The 20132-nt window shown below is 42.8% G+C and overlaps 2 protein-coding genes across 2 annotated transcripts; both read right to left on the reverse strand.

Annotated features, from left to right (window-relative positions):
- Window positions 1-10425: 10425 nt before the first annotated feature.
- LOC310631925 (olfactory receptor 9G19-like) lies at window positions 10426-11882 on the reverse strand. The gene is given in 2 exon segments (XM_083348708.1): window positions 10426-11046; window positions 11048-11882. Coding segments are annotated over 2 exon segments (936 nt in total). The 5' UTR covers window positions 11795-11882; the 3' UTR covers window positions 10426-10857.
- A 6732-nt stretch (window positions 11883-18614) lies between these two features.
- LOC310639971 (olfactory receptor 5AR1) lies at window positions 18615-19556 on the reverse strand (the record flags this gene model as incomplete). The annotated part of the gene is made up of 1 exon (XM_083362003.1): window positions 18615-19556. The coding sequence occupies one exon, from the start codon at window positions 19554-19556 to the stop codon at window positions 18615-18617; it is 942 nt and encodes a 313-aa protein (XP_083218129.1).
- Between the last annotated feature and the right edge of the window lie 576 nt (window positions 19557-20132).

Genomic DNA, 20132 nt, shown 5'->3' on the forward strand with positions numbered 1-20132 from the left:
ATGTCCTTAATATTGGAGCAAGATCCTTGAGTTATCTAGTCTTGTAAGGAAACAACTGTAAGGAAGAACCAAGCTGAGAGAGCACCAAGGATTCCAGAGTCCAAAACTCAGTCCTATTGAAGTTTTCTGACATTGGAAGCCCACCCCATTTTTATCTGATTAAGCCTTGATAATAATAGAGACCAGCTCTTTTCTCCACCAGTCATGGTGCTGTATGTTCTTATTTTAGATTCAGAAGTTTAATTTCACTGGCAAGAACCTTCCTGTGTAGAATTTGGTTTTGAATTGTTTGTGGGAAGGGGAGACAGGAAGGAGGGTGGGATGAAAGGAAGGAAGAGAAAAAGAAAGCTTTGCAAATCCTTAAAAATTAAACATGCATACATATAAATGTAAACTTGAGAGATATACAAAAAATAAACATGATATATGAGGCATAAAAAACCTGAGAGATATAAGAGGTAAACATGCGTCCATATAGGACATAAAAACCTGAATATATATAAAATAAACATGCATACATATTGCAATAATAAAACTGCCATTTCAGGCTGAGGTTTTGCTTGTTGCATTCAAGACCTGAAAGATATAAAAGAACATACATATATATTGCAACAATAACAATTGCCTTTTCAGGCTTCAATAGTCTGGATCAGGTTGAAGGCACTTTTCTTCTGGAAGGCAGGATTCAACAGTGAAAGCAACAAGTTCAATGTTCAAGAGGCAAAAGCAGGAGACGTTCTGTGATGGTCTGGTGAAAGTTTTGGTGTCTTTCGAGTCTTGAACTCGTTGGACGTTGAACAGAACAAGGTCTCTAACTTGAAGATCGGAGTTAAGATGAGACGTTTAGGTAACAGCGTTCCGTGCGCCTTTGGCGTCCAGTCATGCCGGCCACATGACCACGGAGACGTCCTTGGACAAGCGCTGGCTCTTCGGCTTTGAAACGGAGATGAGCACCGGCCCCTAGAGTCGGAAACGACTAGCACGCATGTGCGGGGGAACCTTTACCTTTTACCTTTAGTATAGGTAAAATTATGGAAGAATAATTAAATTCCGCTATTGTAACCAAAATGAACAAAATAATATTTCAGCATATTAATGATGGTATCTGCATAAACATGAAATGGGTAAGAAGTACTTTTCAGTTCTTTGAGATTGGCCTATGACATTGACATTTCCCATAGGGTGACACTTGTGTGCCCATCTAAGTGACCAGCATGGGGAATTTCAGTCGAGAAACACATTACACCATGACACAATAGCACTTTCCATGTTGTCATATTTTATTTAGTGTGATAATTGAATGCACTCTTGTTGCACCAATGTCTGTAGGCACTAAGTCTCTGGATAAGAAGACTTAAAAATTTAAACCACCTGTGTATATATTTTATTAGAAAAAGCAATAAGAAATTTATGCTACATAAATTATTGAGTCAGAATATCACAAGAGACAGAGCAGATACGATTTTGGTTGAAATGATTTCTTTAAAATCACAATCATTCTCTTTATGATTCAAAAGAATCCCAGTTTGGTTTTGTGGTTTATTTGTGTTTTACAATTCATACCATAGCTCAGGTTTTTAAATAATACACCAAAATACAATAACTTGGTGATTTTTTTAAATGTGAAAGTGGTTGGTCTTTCGCTATGCCACCCCCCCCCACTGCTGGGCTGCGGAACAGGTGGTTCCACCCCAGGTGCCTAATGGACCCAGAACGGTTCCAGAGGGCGCTTGGGTCTATACCTATCCCCCTCACTCACAGCCCGGTCGACGCCTTGGTGGATGCCTGGGAAAGGGCTGCCACCGAGGCGCTTGACCGTGTTGTACCCTTGCGACCCCTGACCTGGCGCAGATCCCGATGGGCTCCATGGTTTTCTGTGGAGCTTCGGGAGATGAAGCGTAGGAGATGGGGTCTAGAGAGCTGTTGGAGATCCAGCCGATCCGAATCTGACCGATTGCAGTTAAGAATCTTTATAAGGTCTTATCTTGCAGTGATGAGGACGGCAAAGGCTAATTACTTTGCTGACCTCATCGCGTCCACAGATAATCGCCCGGCCACCCTGTTTAGGGTGACTCGCTCCCTTCTCAACCGGGAGGTGAGGGAGGATCCCTTACAGGGGCGGGCCGAGGAGTTTAGTCATCATTTGACGGACAAAATCACTCAGATCCAGACCGGTTTGGACTCTGACTGGGCAGAGTCTGATGTGGAGGAATCGGACGGTCTTGAGCGTGTTATCTGGACTGAGTTCGATCCTGTTTCCCCTGATGATGTGGACAGGATGAGGAGGAGGCTGAGCTCCACCACCTGTTTGTTGGACCCGTGGCTCTTCTGGCTGGTGTATGCTGGGCAGGCTGGCCTACCAGACCTCAGACAGCCAGAAAGAACAAATTAACCTGGTGTCTGATAGACTGAGCCAGGGACCAGTCTACCGGACCTCTGCTGCCTGACTTGGAGAGACTGATCTACCATTTTTCAGTTACCTTAGACACCTACTGAAGTTTGAACAGCCTTGACTGGGGCCAGGCTTCTGCACTTCCAGTGTTCAGAGCTGAGACTGTTCTGCCCATCTTCTGAAGCATGTTGCCAGTCTTCTTGGCTCTCCAAGGAGTTGAGTAACTGATGCCAATACAGCCTGCTCTTGGAATGATTTCCTGTGATGCAGCAGCCAAATCAAGCCAAAGATGCTCCTGGCCATGGCCTCCATTTTGGAGCAGGATCCTTGAAAACCCAAGAGTAGAACTTGCTCCTCTTTCAGTAGTATAATCCAATTCAGAAGTCTTTTGAACCCTCTTGGAAAACTTCATCTCCCTGCTCTTGGAGCCCCAGATTCTGCAACACTCAAGATGCACCCAAGATGCTGCCTGGTCTCATAATGAAGCAGCTCCAAACAAGAATGCACAGAGCATTCAACAATCCAAAACACAGACCACTAGATTTCTGACATAGGAATCTCACCCCCATTTTTTATCTGATTAGGTCTTGATAACAGAGGCCAATCCCTGTTGCCCTTTCTCCAATTAACCATGGTGATATATGGTCTTATTGTGGGTTCATAAATTTAATTCCACTGGCAAGAATCTCCCTGGATAGAATTTTGTTCTGAATCCTCCTGCTGGGTGTAGGGAGGGGAGGCAGGAGGGAGGGAGGGAGGAAAGGGGAGAAAAAGAAAGCCACAAAACATTGTTTTGTTCAAGAAAGAAAAGAGCAAAGCCTTTGTTTTCATTTTTATCATTTTATTATTGTTTTAGCCCCTTTACAATGATTCATATTTACTGGGTATTAAAAAGTACATAGGCATCATTGAATTTATATTCCTATCCTGTTGCAAAAGTATATTAGCTGAAATAAAAGACAAGTATGGATAAATTTCTATAATAATAATTAAATTCTACTCTGGTAACCAAAGTGAACATATTAATGTTATAAGCAAAAATATGAAATGGGTAAGAAATAATCTGTGATTGGCCCATGACTTTGCTACTAACCATATAGTGACCCTTGTGTGCAAATCTGAGCGACCAGAGTGGAATTTCAATGAAGAGACACAAAGCACACAGACCCAAAGAGAGGACTGACAGAGCCTGCCTATTTATGGTCGGAAATATCAGCTCCACTTTTCACACAGCTGACATCAATTCACCTGCTTTTTAACTAAATCTGTTCAGAATCATTTAATGTAGCCTTAATTTTTAAATTGTTTTAATTTCAAGCATACAAACGTCTTGTGTTTTTCTGGTCCCCAAAACTGAATTAAAAGATCAGTGAACTATACAACTGCAGAAGGGGAAAGGATTATAATAATGTGTGTGTGTGTGTGTGTGTCCTGAGTTTGAAAATAGAATGATGGACAGGAAATTAGATACTGTCTCTTAAGAGCTTCTGAGTCTGTTGATTCCCTTTTCAGAAAATAATAAAAAGAGGCAAGCTGGGAATGGGGAAGAGAATTGATGCAGGAGAAGATATACTGTAAATCCAATGTGTCCCTGCCCCCTTAATCTACTGTTGAAGTACCATGTTACTTCTATACTTCTATATCTTAAAGGTAAATCATCATAGAATCAAAGATGGCGGACGTGCGGGTGGCCGTGTGAGGTTGAGCTCTGCAGGTCCGAGAAGATAGGCGTCTTAGGAGCCCCTCAGGGCTTTTTTCTTTATGCCCTGGGCTGGGGGAAGGATGGCAGCGATGAATTTTGCAATTGTCTAGGTCTTTTTACCTGCTTGACCGGCGTTTCGCTGGGCTGCCGGTTTGCTTTCTGCTCAGCTGCTCAGCTGGTCGTTGGGAGTTTCCAGCTATGTCGGGCGGTCTTGGCTTCTTCGGCGGTGTTTGGAGTTCCCGGCGGCTGGCGGCGGCGGTGCTGCGGCGGCGGCGACGGAGCTGTTTGCGATCTGCGTGGCCCGCCTTTTCTACCGTTTTCCTTTCGACGGGCCTGCCTCTGCTTTCTGCCTGCTTTCTGCCTGCATCAGCCTAATGGCGATGACGACGGCGGCGGCGGCGGCGGCGTTGTTCCCGGGCCGTTTTCGGGCCACTTTACCATCGACTATTGTGGTCTGGCCTGCTTTTACTGAACCGTTTGTCCCTCTGCCCCCTGGGCCTTTTTGGCCCGTTTCTCATCGGCGGTGGCGGTGGCTCTCTCCGGATTGTTTGCAGCCTTGGCGGCGTTCTGATGGCTACGGTGGCTACGGTGATGGTGGCGGCTGTGCCCATAGCGGCTCAGCGGCAGCGGCTTCGATGACTCAGCGATGGCGTTATGCCCGGTTTGCCGGCCCCCCGGTTGGTTTTGCATATCCCAGATGGGTTGGCACCCCCACTGCTTCTGATGGCCCTGAAGGTTCCTGGGCTAGCCGGTTGATCCCGGTGGAGCCCAGTGGGGCCTTGTGGACTTGGGCCATTTTGAAGGACTTTGGAAGATCGGCGGGGAATTTAATGGACCTGGGGGAGCCAATCTTTGTTGACCACAGTCTGGAAGGCCCCAATAATTATCGAACTGAGGGCCTATGGACTGGTGGTCAGTTACAACCTCTGGGAATGACGAGACAACGGGGGACTTGGCTGTTATCAGAATTGACTATGATGGCTTGTTTTTGCTTTTATAATCGACTGCGCATTGCCCCTTATACCCCAAAGGACAGAGAATTCTGGGTATTGGCCATTGTGAGAGGATGGCCGAATTTACATCTCCTGCCCCTAGAGGTGAGAGCTCTATGGGGCAGGCCATACCCAGTGGGGTTGCTCCAGACTTCCATCCCCCCCGAGAATTGGCTCTGTGGCCGTAGTGAGAGGACGGTGGTAGGCCTGCCCAGGGGGCTTATCCAGCTGAGTGGCAGCGGCTGGACGGAGGCCTGGGACTCCCACTCCGAATAGATCCTCCTCATGGACTATCATCTATGGACTGCCTGCGATTCGGACTGCTATTTATGCCTTCCTTTAAATATTCGTCCACGGACTTGTGCGCCCTCAGGGGTGCTCCCCCCTCCTGGGTGCGACCCGCCTTGCCAGCCGATTATAACCTCGAGGAAGGGCCCATTTATTGGGACCCTGAGAGTTGGCTGGGCACGGGTAGGGGCCTTCGACGTAGACCTAATAAGAGGCCCCTGATTATTTTTCTTTCAAAATTTTTTAGGGGGTTAGGGAGGCGGGAGGGTTCTTTTGGTTGTTTGGATAAGGGGGGCTACCCAACTACCGCTGTTCTGGCTAGGGCCGACGGAGATCGCAGGGGGGAGGAGCGGGGGTCGGTCACCTCCGGGGCTCCAGGGCTGGTCGTGGGGCTACCTATTCCCACGACATCAGGGAATGGCAGCAGATGGAGGAGCAGAGGGCCGTATCGATCTCAGGGAAGGCCTCTCCGCTGCTTACAAGCGGTGAGACACTCCGACCCTCTGGCTCTACCCCAAGGTCCCGGGAGTGAGGGTGTGCAGCCCCCTGAGCTCCGGCTGGTGTATTTGAACGCCAGGTCCGTCTCTAATAAGGCTCCTCTCGTTCGTGAACTGGTCGAGGGTGAGCAGGCGGACCTGGCTTGCATCACGGAGACTTGGTTGGGCCCAGAGGGCGGGATTCCTCTGGTTGATCTTTGCCCACCAGGTTTCCGGGTGCTGCACCGGCCTCGGGCTCAGGGTAGGGGTGGGGGTGTGGCTGTTGTTATGAGGGAGACCTTGTGTCCGCGGGAGGCCACTGTTCCTCAGATAGTCGGGTGTGAGTCTCTCTTTTTGAGATGCGGCCCTGGTGCGCAGTTGGGCTTGCTGCTGGTGTACCTTTCGCCTAGTCACGCAGCAGCAGCCCTGCCTGAGCTGCTCGATGTCCTCTCTGGGCTGGTGGTTGAGTTCCCGAAACTTATAGTTTTGGGGGACTTCAACCTACCATCGCTGGGAGGATCATCTGAGTTGGCCCGGGAGTTCATGGCTTCCATGACGGCCATGGACCTGACGCAGGTAATTTCGGGACCGACTCATGAGGGAGGCCACACCCTTGACCTAGTTTTCTTATCTGGACGGTGGTTAGATGATCTTGGTGGGGGCTCTCCAATTATTATGCCCCTGTCATGGACCGATCATCATCTCCTGCGGCTGGTCTTCCGTTTTGCCACCCCCCGCCGTGGGTGTTTGGAACCAATTAAATGGTACCGCCCCAGACGCTTAATGGATCCCCAGAGGTTCCAGGCAGCTCTGGGGTCCCCACCTGCCTCCCTTGCTCACAGCTCGGCAGATGCCTTAGTGGAAGCCTGGGAAAGGACGGCCACTGAGGCTCTTGACCGAGTTGTACCCCTGCGGCCCCTGACCCGGTGCAGATCCCGTCGAGCTCCATGGTTCTCTGTGGAGCTTCGGGAGATGAAGCGTCGGAGACGGGGCCTAGAGAGCGGTTGGAGGTCCAGCCGATCAGAATCCGACCGATTGCGACTAAGAGCCTATATTAGGTCTTATCTCGCTGCGATAAGGGAGGCGAGGTCTAACCACTTCGCCACCCTTATCGCGTCCGCAGATAATCGCCCGGCCGCCCTGTTTAGGGTGACTCGCTCCCTCCTAAATCAGGAGGTGAGGGAGGATCCCTTGCAGGGCCGTGCCGAGGAGTTTAACCAACATCTGTCGGACAAAATCGCTCGGATTCGGACCGGTCTGGACTCTGACTGGGCAGAGTCTGACGATCAGGACACGGGTGGTCTTGTCGATATCACCTGGGAGGAGTTTGATTCTGTGACTCCGGAGGAAGTGGACAGGATCATGGGGAGGCTGAGCACCACCACATGTTTATTGGACCCGTGCCCTTCCTGGCTGGTCTATGCAGCCCGGGAGAGGACACGCAGCTGGTTCCAGGCAGTTATATCGGCTTCTTTGAGTGAGGGTATCTTCCCCGCCGTCTTGAAGGAGGCGGTGGTGAGGCCTCTCCTCAAGAAGCCTGCCCTGGACCCAGCTGTATTGAACAACTTTCGTCCTGTCTCCAACCTCCGCTTTCTTGCGAAGGTTGTTGAGAGTGTGGTGGCGCATCAGCTCCCTCTGGTCCTGGATGAAGCGGATTATCTAGACCCTTACCAATCGGGTTTCAGGCCCGGGCACAGCATGGAGACGGCATTGGTCGCGCTGGTGAATGATCTCTGGAGGGCTCGGGACAGAGGGCATTCCTCTGTTCTAGTCCTATTAGACCTCTCGGCGGCTTTCGATACCATCGACCATGGTATCTTGCTGCGGTGTCTCAGGGGATTGGGAGTGGGAGGCACAGTTTTACAGTGGTTCTCCTCCTATCTCTTGGGACGTTCGCAGTCGGTGTTGGCAGGGGAGCAGAGGTCGACCGCGAGGTCTCTCATTTGTGGAGTTCCTCAGGGGTCGGTCCTCTCGCCTCTCCTGTTCAACATCTACATGAAGCCGCTGGGTGAGATCATTCGTGGCTTTGGAGTTGGGTATCATCAGTACGCTGATGATACCCAACTTTTCTTTTCGACCCCAAACCACCCCAGTGATGCCCTCAACGTGATGTCCCGTTGCCTGGAGGCGGTTCGGGTCTGGATGGGGAGGAACAGACTTCAACTCAACCCCGACAAGACTGAGTGGCTTTGCATACCTTCATCCCGGGTTTATTCGGACATTCCACCTCTGGCTATGGGGGGTGAACTATTACCCCCCGTAGATAGGGCTCGCAACTTGGGAGTCCTCCTTGATTCACGGCTCACCTTAGAAGACCACATTGGAGCTGTGACTAGGGGGGCCTTCGCCCAGGTTCGCCTGGTGCGCCAGTTGCGGCCCTATCTTAGCCGGGATGATTTGTGCACGGTCACTCATGCGCTCGTGTCCTCTCGTCTAGACTACTGCAACGCTCTCTACATGGGGCTGCCCTTGAGGACCACCCGGAAGCTCCAACTGGTACAGAATGCAGCCGCGAGAGTGGTGTTGGGAGTCTCCCGATACTCCCACGTTACACCTCTGCTCCGTGAGCTGCATTGGTTGCCAGTTGTCTTCCGGGTGAGATTCAAGGTACTGGTAACGGTGTTTAAAGCCCTCCATGGCATGGGGCCGGAGTACCTCAGGGAACATCTGCTGCCGGCATCAAGCTCCCTGCGCCCTGTGCGTTCCCACAGAGAGGGCCTCCTCAGGGTGCCACCGATCAGAGAATGTCGATTGGTGGCCCCCAGGGGGAGATCCTTCTCTGTGGGCGCTCCGGAGCTGTGGAATCAGCTACCGGTAGAGCTCCGGATGGCGCCCGATCTTCGCTCCTTTCGTCGCGATCTCAAGACATTTTTGTTTGTACAAGCTGGCCTAGCCTGATGGGGATTGGTGGGGTTGTTTTATTTTTGGTTTTTTAATTTTATCTCGGGGTTTTTTAGAACTGTACTTCTATTGTTTTTAATTAGGGCAATTGTTTAATCACCTTTTAATGTTTGTATTGGCTATTTTATTCTGCCCTGTGAACCGCCCTGAGTCCTCAGGGAGAAGGGCGGTATATAAATGTTATTAAATTAAATTAAATTAAATGTTGTGTTAACATTGGTGCTGAAAAATAGTTGGGGTTGTAGTTAGAAGATGATGGAAACAATTCTTTTGCCAGACTTGGACTATGCAGTAAGACTTTAGATAATTCAGAGCTCTCGGACTAATGCCAAGATTATCCAGACTAGCTAAAGGATTTAATTTAATTTTAATTTAATTTAATAACATTTATATACCGCCCTTCTCCCTGAGGACTCAGGGCGGTTCACAGGGCAGAATAAAATAGCAAATACAAACATTAAAAAAAAAAAAGATTAAACAATTGCCCTAGTTAAAAACAATGGAAATACAGTGCTAAAAACCCCAAGAAAAATTAAAAGACCAAAGATAAAACAACCCCAGCAATCCCCATCAGGCTAGGCCAGCTTGTACAAAAAGAAATGTCTTAAGATCGCGACGAAAGGAGCGAAGATCGGGCGCCATCCGGAGCTCTACCGGTAGCTGATTCCACAGCTCCGGAGCGCCCACAGAGAAGGATCTCCCCCTGGGGGCCACCAATCGACATTCTCTGATCGGTGGCACCCTGAGGAGGCCCTCTCTGTGGGAACGCACAGGGCGCAGGGAGCTTGATGCCGGCAGCAGATGTTCCCTGAGGTACTCCGGCCCCATGCCATGGAGTGCTTTGAACACCGTTACCAGTACCTTGAATCTCACCCGGAAGACAACTGGCAACCAATGCAGCTCACGGAGCAGAGGTGTAACGTGGGAGTATCGGGAGACTCCCAACACCACTCTCGCGGCTGCATTCTGTACCAGTTGGAGCTTCCGGGTGGTCCTCAAGGGCAGCCCCATGTAGAGAGCGTTGCAGTAGTCCAGACGAGAGGACACGAGCGCATGAGTGACTGTGCATAGATCATCCCGGCTAAGATAGGGCCGCAACTGACGCACCAGGCGAACCTGTGCGAAGGCCCCCCTAGTCACAGCTCCTATATGGTCTTCCAAGGTGAGCCGTGAATCTAGGAGGACCCCCAAGTTGCGAGCCCTATCTACGGGGGGTAATAGTTCACCCCCCATAGCCAGAGGTGGAATGTCCGAATAAACCCGGGATGAAGGTATGCAAAGCCACTCAGTCTTGTCGGGGTTGAGCTGGAGTCTGTTCCTCCCCATCCAGACCCGAACCGCCTCCAGGCAACGGGACATCACGTTGAGGGCATCACTGGGGTGGTTTGGGGTCGAAAAGAAAAGTTGGGTATCATCAGCATACTGATGATACCCAACTCCAAAGCCACGAATGATCTCACCCAGCGGCTTCATGTAGATGTTGAACAGGAGAGGCGAGAGGACCGACCCCTGAGGAACTCCACAAATGAGAGACCTCGCGGTCGACCTCTGCCCCCCTGCCAACACCGACTGCGAACGTCCCAAGAGATAGGAGGAGAACCACTGTAAAACTGTGCCTCCCACTCCCAGTCCCCTGAGACGCCGCAGCAAGATACTTGAATAAGAAATAAGGATAAGAAATGTATAGGATTGTTCTATGCAAGAACAGCTTATTTGAAAATAAAATAAAATAAAATAATAAAATAAAATAAAATAATAAAATAAAATAAAATAAAATAAAATAAAATAATAAAATAAAATAAAATAAAATAAAATAAATAAAATAAAATAAAATAAAATAAAATAAAATAATAAAATAAAATAAAATAAAATAAAATAAAATAAATAATAAAATAACAGAAAAAGTAAAAGAAAAGAAAAGAAAAAAGAAAAGAAAAAAGAAAAGAAAAAAGAAAAGAAAAGGCAATTAATGTAGAAGGAATAAATCCTACAGGAAAATTTTGCAATTTTTTTTTCTGAGTATAAATCTGTATGTTAATGCAACATAAACTATATTAATATTTTCAGGGCAATAAAGTAAAAGCACATGTTTTCATTCATATTTACTTAGGATATCTTCCACTTCATTGCTTTCTTTTTCAGAGCTTTCTTTACCTGCTCATTCCTGAGACTATAGATGAGAGGATTTATCATAGGGATCACAACTGTATAGAAGACAGATACAACTTTGTCTCTCTTCAAAGCATAGCTGGAACTTGGGCGTGAGTAGATGAAGAGGATGCAGCCATAATACAAAAGTGACAGCTGTTAAGTGAGAGGCACAAGTTGAGAAGGCCTTCAGTCTCCCTTCAGTGGAACGTATCTTCAAGATGGCTGCCAGGATGAGGACATATGAGGCAAGAATAAGTGCCAGGGGTGTAATTACATTAGAAACAAGAATGAACAACAGCACTGATTGGTAGCTCCCAGGCACATTACAAGAAAGTTTGACTAATGGAGGTAGGTCACAGAAGAAGTCATCAATTATGTTTCCATTACAGAAGCTCAAAGTGAAGGTTTTGATAGTCATTATTGTAGCATTGATGAAACCAAAGAGATACGAGAGTGTCACCAATCCTGTGCATAACTTTCTGGACATATGAGTGGCATACAGAAGTGGGTTTGTAATGGCTGTGTATCGGTCATAGGCCATGGCTGCAAGAAGATAGCATTCACTGCTGGCAAGGCCAGCAGAGAAGAAGAATTGAGCAGCACAACCTCCAAAGGAAATGCTCTTGTCTTCAGAGATGCTATTTCCCAGGATCTTAGGGGAATAGACAGAGGAATACCAGAGATCCAGGAAAGATAAGTTTCCAATGAAAAAATACATAGGCGTATGGAGGTTGGGGCTGCCACAGATAAGTGCCATTAGTGTGATGTTCCCTGTGAGGCTGGCTATATATATTAATAGAAATACTATAAATAGAATCAGCTGCAGGTTTGGATTGGCTGTGAATCCCAAAAGGATAAAATTCTTCACTGTAGTGTGATTTTCTTTCTCCATGAAATATTAGGATTAACTGTTAAAAAAAATGCTGCTTTTATTTCATCAGGTTTGCTTACATTCTTGATAATTTAACTTGCAAATGGCAAAAAAATAAATAAACATTTCCCTTAAAAACTCACACAACAATTTTGGAAACAAATACACCTATGTTTGATTATGTCCTAACAATACAATATTTGGATAAGGAAACAGAAAACTTCAGTTTCTTCTGTTTCTTCTTAGTGGAACTTACTGTCTTCTCAACAACTAGTACATTTTTTTTCTTTTCAGGATTTCTGGTGTTTGGACATTTCAGTAGTAAGAACTTTGGGGGTGAGTGAACATGTCGTACTAGAATTCACCATAATGCAGAGAATTCACTATAATGCAGAGAATTCACCATAATGCAGAGAATTCACCATAATGCAGAGAATTCACTATAATGCAGAGAATTCACCATAATGCAGAGAATTCACCATAATGCAGAGAATTCACTATAATGCAGAGAATTCACTATAATGCAGAGAATTCACCATAATGCAGAGAATTCACCATAATGCAGAGAATTCACCATAATGCAGAGAATTCACCATAATGCAGGCACAGGGAACTGAACAAAGTCAAATTACAGTTTTAGACTTTAAGAGAACTGACTTCCACAAACAAAAACAATACTTCAGAGAGAAAGGGAGGGGGGAGGGAGAGAGAGAGCCCAGAGGAGATCAGCATGCTTACACAAAATGCTCTCTGATAAACTGAGGGACAAAAAGGATGAGCATAAAAATGAGAAGAAGGGCATTACCCCGGATCTGCAAGAATGGAGTCAGGAAAGCTAAGGCATAGAAGTAAGGCAACAAATGCCAAAAATAACAAAAGATTTTTTTCAGTAAGTAAAGAAAAAGAAGAAAGTAAAAAAAATGTTCAGTCTATTAAGGAAAGAAGATAGCAAGAAGGTAATGGGCAGTAGGGAGAAAGCAGAATTGCTTAATTCCTTCTTTGCACCTATCTTACAAAAATAGTCCAACCTATCAAAAGCAGCACTGTGGAAGACAGAACAGGAATGCAGGTCAAAATAGGCAAGGGATTAGTTAACGAACACCTATCTCCTTAAATGAGTTCAAACTCCTGGACCAGATGGTTTACATCCCTGGACACTGACGGAGCTAACAGATGGGAGGCACCACCAAACATAATCTTTCAGAGCTCCTGGAACATGGAACTGCTAGAGAGCTGAAAAAGAGCTGATGTGGTTCCAATATTTAAAAAGGGATAAAAGTGGATCCAGGCTAATCAATTTGACATCATTCCTTGGGACAACCCCGAAACAATAAGCAGCGGATTTGTCAAGATTACTAGAAGTCACATAGGTTTGTTAAAAACAAATCATGACAGACAAATCTTATTGCCTTTTTTGATAAAATGAATAAATGAGTGGACCAAGGAAATGCTATGGATATAGTATACTTAGACTTCAGTAAGGCATTAGTCAAAGCAGACCACAGACTAAATTTGAGTAAAATTGAAGAATGTGTGATAGACAGTATTACCACCAGATGGATTTGCAGATGGCTGATCAACTGCACTCAATATGCAGCCCTCATTGGAACTACTTCTACACAGAGGGAAGCATACACTGGAGTACCTCAAGTTTCTGTCTTGGGTTCAGTGTTCTTCAACATCTTCATAAATGACCTAGATGAGGGAATTAAAGGGGTGCTCATCCCATTTGGGAATGACATAAAGCTGGGGGGGAAATGCTAATATTTTGGAAGATAGTCTCAAGATTCAGAAGGAATCTTATATTTGGCCCACCCCCAAAATCAAGCTAGGGTTTATTTTCGGGGTAGGTCTTATTTTGGGGAAAACACAGTATTAGTAGCTATGATACCTTCACAGCTTGAATCAATTAATTTAGGAAAAAAATTCTTCTTTACTCCCAAATAAGCAATAGAAGTTGATTCAACCAAACAGGTAGAAGAAGATCACCAGACATTTGGCTCCTAGAGACCAGCTCAACCTTTAGTTTCCAAACTGACCTGACACAGGGCTGGCTGAGACAAAACTGGTGTACATGACAATCTCCTCTCTAGGTTTCAGTTAGCCTCATTCTGATCTTATGTGTGTCAAACTTTCCTGATACATGATCCTGTCTAGAAAGGAAACAATGGTCTGAAAAATATACAGAAAATGATTAATTTTTTTAAAAATATGTATTTTTGTGAAGTCTGATTGGTTTTGGAGGAATTTTAAAAAGTCAAGCAACCATCTTTTTTAAAATCTTATTTTGTAATGGATTAAATGTATTACTTACATACAAAACCAAAGTGTTTAACCATTTATTAAAGTGCTATCAAGTCATCTCCTGATCCCCTCATCAATATTATAAGCAGCCCCCTAACCTATCTATCAGACATCAAGAAAAATGATTCAAGCTTTGATTGCCTTATGTTGTATGCATTGGGCAGATCACTACATTAATTTTAATATCCATATTCTTTGTTATATCATACCATAATCATAAAAATTTGCTGAAAATCATGGGAGTCCACAGGCAATAACATGTACAGAAAACTAAATACACATTCTTATCCCCAACTAATATCTCTAATACCACCCATATATCTGTCTATTGATTAGCTAATCAACCTGGGAATATAAATAATATTTGTCTTACTATTGGCTTTCAGAATTTGTGGTATGTATGTGTGGGGGTGGGGAGTGCCTTCAGGTCAGTTTTGATTTCTGGTGACTGCCTGAACAAGTTCCTGCAATTTTCAGAAGTAGTTTTTGCCCCTGTCTCATTCCTAGGACTGAGAGAAAGGGACTGGTCCAAAATCACCCAGTTGGCTTCATCTAAGACAGGACTAGAAGCCATGGTCTCCCAATTTCTAGCTCAACCACTATATCAAACTGGCTCTGTACTCTGTACTCTCTGCTTAGTTTGAACTATTTGCTAAACAGTCCATTAATTCTCATGCATGCTTCCCTTCCCTTCTATCATATACTGCTCTTATTGAGCAATTACTTTTCTAACTCCATATTAACTTAAAATATTTCTTAATCAAGGTCTATTCACTTTATCCTATGGTTTCCTTAAATCAACAAACCTACATTATACTACCTTTTTTTAATATTCATACACTTCTCATTGACTTAGTTTAAACACTCTTCCTCTGACCTAAAACTGCCCTATTCTTCCCAAAATTGCTCATGGTCCAAATTTGCTCATGGCCACCTTTTGCACCCATACAGTCAGAACCCTGAAAAATGAACACATTAATTTCCAAATAGTGTTTGCTTTCACTTGTGCAACTTTGCTCTTTGTATAGGGGAGAAATGATAGTGTTCTTCCTGTTATCTGGAACAGATGCAGTCTTCACATACACAATAAATAAGTCATTCAGCCACTCCTAAATAACTGGATATTCTCCAGTTACACCTTCCTTACAGCATTTATGACCTTTTTAAAATCTATAGTTCTTAGACAGTAATGTTTATATAAAGTGTTTCAGTCCCATTCTTTAATTATTATTATCTTTCCCAAACAAATGTCTAAAGTACTCCTTCCAGTCTCCACTCACTTCTATTTCACAAAAATCATTGTATAACTTTGTATGAAAATTGTATGACTGTATGAAAATTATTGTATTTTATATTCTTTTGATTGTAGGTAGAGTCATCGTTTACTTTTCTTTAACCTCTCCTCCACTTAAATGTTGTGAAATTAATTCTGCATTTTCTCTGTCTTTTTGATCTTAGCTATTACTTGCTCACTTTAAATACATTCTTTGCAATTATCTTTTTGTAAAAAAAAGAATACTTTTCTTTTATGCCCATTTCTTGAGGCAAGCATTCTGATTTGTTCCTAGGTCTCGGATGGTCCACTTTTTCTTCATTCTCTTCATTTACTGTACATCCATTCATGTCACCCCACAGAATAATTTTTCCCTGGACTACATTTATTAAGAAGATTGTACAGCTTCCACAAATCTATCATTGGTTTTCCAATTACTAACATTTATTGGAGCAAAATATGTAACTGGTGTCAACCTGTGGATTTCCATACTCTTACACGCTAGATGACACAAATTCATATATTCTGACGTAAATTTGAGTTCTTTCATTTATACTTAAATGCATAATTTCACTTCTATCCATGTGAATTTCAATTCTATTCCACCATATAAGTTCTACTCTCCCTCAGATGCATTGCATCCTTTCTCTTTCTCTTAATTTCATAGACTTATAAAATATCCATTTTCTTTTTTCAATTTTATTTGTTAACTCCTAGCATTTAATGTTCACTCCTCTTACAAACCTGTAGTCATATAAGGAAGTGTAAAGATAGGTTGTTTCTCCTTCTTTCTTCGCTGTTTAGACTCAAGCTGGATCTATTTGGAGACTAGTCTCTTCATCAAAACCAGTTTTGACTTTCGATGGTACTTCTGATATATTGCAACAATTTGCTTGTGCGTTCTGGAATTATATACATTGAGAACAACAAATTCTCATGCTTCCTGAACTAATTTATCAAATGAAGGGCAGGGAAAAAAAATCTACATGGACCCAATTATATTAAAAATGCTGTTTGGAAAATGTTGAGGGATATTTATTTAGAAGTTCATATTGTCTCACAAGGATACCATCCAAGGGACCTCTTTAATTGGAGATAACTTCAAAGCTATGCTGTGATTAAAGTTAACTATTATATGAACAGACAAATCACTAAAAAATAACTGTTTTTATTGATGGGAAAATAGACTTGAGAATCCATTCCCTAAAACCATTCTCTACTAGATATTTCTTTTTATATATGTATATATGTAGTTTTATATATGTATAACTACATATATGTAGTTATATATGTATATGTAGTTTTATATATATTTTCCATTTGTAATTTTATCTCTTCTCTTTATAAATTGCATTAAATGTTCTAATTTATTGCCATTTTTCCCTCCTAAACACTTACTCATTTGATTTAAGACATTTGAATATTCCTAAGTATAGTAACATTTTCTCTGATGTTTCTAAATTCTAATGTGATAGTCTCCTTTAGAATGTCTATTGGCTAACAGAGCTTTACTTTTGGTAGACTTTGATTCATCAACACACATACTCCCACAATTTATGTATGCTTTATAAATTTATCTTGGTAAAATAATATAAAAAGAAAATCAGAATAACTAGGGTAAAACTTACAACTATGGCATCCTTTTCATGTCCATAAATGTATATGTAATGCAGTCATTTATTATGGCATAAGATTTCATATTTATGAAATATACATTCAAAAATGTCATGCTATTCCTCAGACATCGATTTTATTTATTTATTATTTATTTGATTTTTATTCCACCTTTATTATTATTTACAAATAACTCAAAGCAGTAAACATATGTAATAACCTGTGATTATTAACTGCTTTGCTGAGGTTCCCATGAAAGGAGTAATTAGAGATGTGTGAATCAGCCTTAATCTAAGTCAAATTTCTAAATGGATCCAATCTGGACTTTGTGTTCAGAAAAAGCATGTAAGTGCAAAAGCTTTTAGTATCTAAAACATGTGTTACTCTACAATGAGATGTAGAACAGCTGGTAATAACATGTCCTGTAAAAATGACTAGTGGGGTGTCCTCATGCCACAGCAAATAGAACATGAGGATCAACCCCAATACATGATCTTCTTTCATTCTGAGAATCAACTGAACACCAGGATAACACATCTTATGAGATAGGATATGCCTGGAGTTGAACCTGGATCAACCATTGATTAGTAACTTCTATTTCCTTACTATCAGCATCTTGTTGTCAAGGGCTGATGATGTTCTGTTATCAGTAAGGGTACTGCCCTAGTTTGAAAGCAGATGTAGGCTGGTGTCCCCACAGTATAAGCAGGGTTGGAAAGCTGATCTGATCTGTTTCATACTCAGCTGTGGTTTAGTTGAAGCCATGGCAAAGTTAATTTTTATTCTTTCTTTATTTCTCTATTTCCCTCCAGCTCCTGAATATCACCTTCTATAAGGGAAATGCTGGCTGGAGGACTTTGCATTTCCATAAATGAATGAATGAATGAATGAATGAATGAATGAATGAATGAATGAATGAATGAATAAATAAATAAATAAATAAATAAATAAATAAATAAATAAATAAATAAATAAATAAATAAAGTAAGTTTTCCTTTTCTTGTAGGCACACTCTGCCACCAAGACCTGGATCTTTTTTCAGACTTTTTAAAATAGGGTTTCTGAATTTATGAAAGTGTAGATTGTTATGAATAAACTCTTTGAGGAATAAATATGCTGCAGTGAAGAAGTGTCATCATACAGTTATTCTGTATATAATTGTAATTAACTACATATTAATTTCAGTGGGAGATAAGCATGACTAACTTTTCCTTAATATTGTACTTGGGTGCCAAGTGATAATGTTAATCATTACTATTTACTAGCCTTGAAACAATTGTTTTTATACATCCCCTTCCCCATTTAACATTAAAATGAAAGTAGAATAAATTGTTGTCTTTCAAAGCTAAAGCATTTGGAAATCAGTTGCTATTAATTGTTATTTGGAGGTTGTTGGTTTGACTGGAGTGAAATAAACATATATTTACCAGCAAAAATGACAGGAGATAGGTTTATTGTTTTAAGTCTAATATTACTTTTAGAAACCACATCAGGAAGCCAAATTTTCTTACATCAAAATCTTGATTATCATGGTGAAAAACCCCCTATCATTTGCTTTTCAACAATAAAACTGTAGATTCCTAATATGGAATCTTACATACAACAAGCACCATGACATTTTTAATTTAGCATGTTATAACTGAACGATGGTTATTTATGGGATAAAACTTTCTTGCTGATAACTTTTCTAAATGCTTCCTTCACATCTCTGTTTCTTAGGCTATAAATCAAGGGATTCAGCATAGGAATGACAACAGTGTAGAACACAGAGGCCCACTTATCCTGATCTAATGAGTAGCTGGATGGTGGTCGCAGATACATAAACATCACTGTCCCATAAAAGAGGGTGACCCCAGTGAGGTGAGAAGCACAGGTAGAGAAGGCTTTGAGCCTGCCTTCAGCTGAGCGGATTCTCAAGATGGCAGCAAAGATGAAGACATAAGAAATTAGGATGATGAGGATGGTGCTAAACTCGATGAATCCACAAAGGCTGAAGAGGAGGATCTCACTGACATAAGTGTCAGAGCAAGACAATGCCAGGAGTGGAGGAATCTCACAGAAGAAATGATTGATGACATTGGAACCACAGTAATCTAAGCTGAAAGTCAGACTAGTGTGGGATGCCAAGCTTATGAGACCTATTATGTAGGAACCAACCACCAACACCAAACAGACTTGTTTTGACATGATTGTGCTATAATGGAGAGGACGACAAATGGCCACATAGCGGTCGTAAGCCATGGCTGCCAAGACATAACACTCAGCATCCACAAAGCCCACAAAAAAGGCAAACTGTGTGGCACAGCTGGAGAAGGAGATGACTTTATGTTGTCTCAAGAAGTCTGCCAGCATACGTGGGGCAATGGCTGTTGAATAACCAAGGTCCACCAAAGAAAGGTGGCAAAGGAAAAAATACATGGGGCTGTGAAGCTGTTCATCAAGCAGAATCAGGAGAATCATGCCCACATTTCCTATCACATTTGCCAAATAAATGGTCAGGAACACCACAAAAAGGACAATTTCTAGGTAAGGATTATCTGTGAACCCCAAGAAAATGAACTCTGTCACCTTCGTGTGGTTTTCTCCAGCCATCTTCACAGAGGGACAGGAAGAGGTGATGAGATGAGATTCTGAGGTGAAATAAAAAACCCAGCTCAGGAAAAGAAAAAAACTGTTCTCGACTCAAGAAAATGAAAATAGAGCAAAAAGCTTTTCCGATGCTGGGCAGAGATGCCAATACCCTTCATTTCAGTCCCCCTTCACTTCCTTCTGTTGATGGCATCTTCAGAAGCAGCACAACTTGACTCATTCTATGCTACTGTATCAAGAAAATAAAGCAGTTCTTTATTCCATAAAAATGGCAGAATTATTTAAAATTAAAAAAGAATTTAACAATTAAGCATTTGCAAAATTTAGCTTTTTTGTTATGGAAATGAAATGTTCAGTGAAGGCAAAAATAAATAATTATTTGGTACAGTTTAGACTAGACCTTTCGAATCTAGAGACTGTGCATATGGGAGTACAATTATTAGCATTCTCAGGCCCTGTGATCAGACAGAAAGGCTATATCCTACGTAGCAATAGCAACAGAACGAAGACTTACATACCACTTCACAGTGCCTATACTGCATGGAGATTCTGTATGGACAGAAATTTCTCTAATGTATA

The sequence above is a fragment of the Vipera ursinii genome (assembly GCF_947247035.1).
Source record: "Vipera ursinii genome assembly, chromosome: 1".
Lineage (NCBI taxonomy): Eukaryota > Metazoa > Chordata > Lepidosauria > Squamata > Viperidae > Vipera > Vipera ursinii.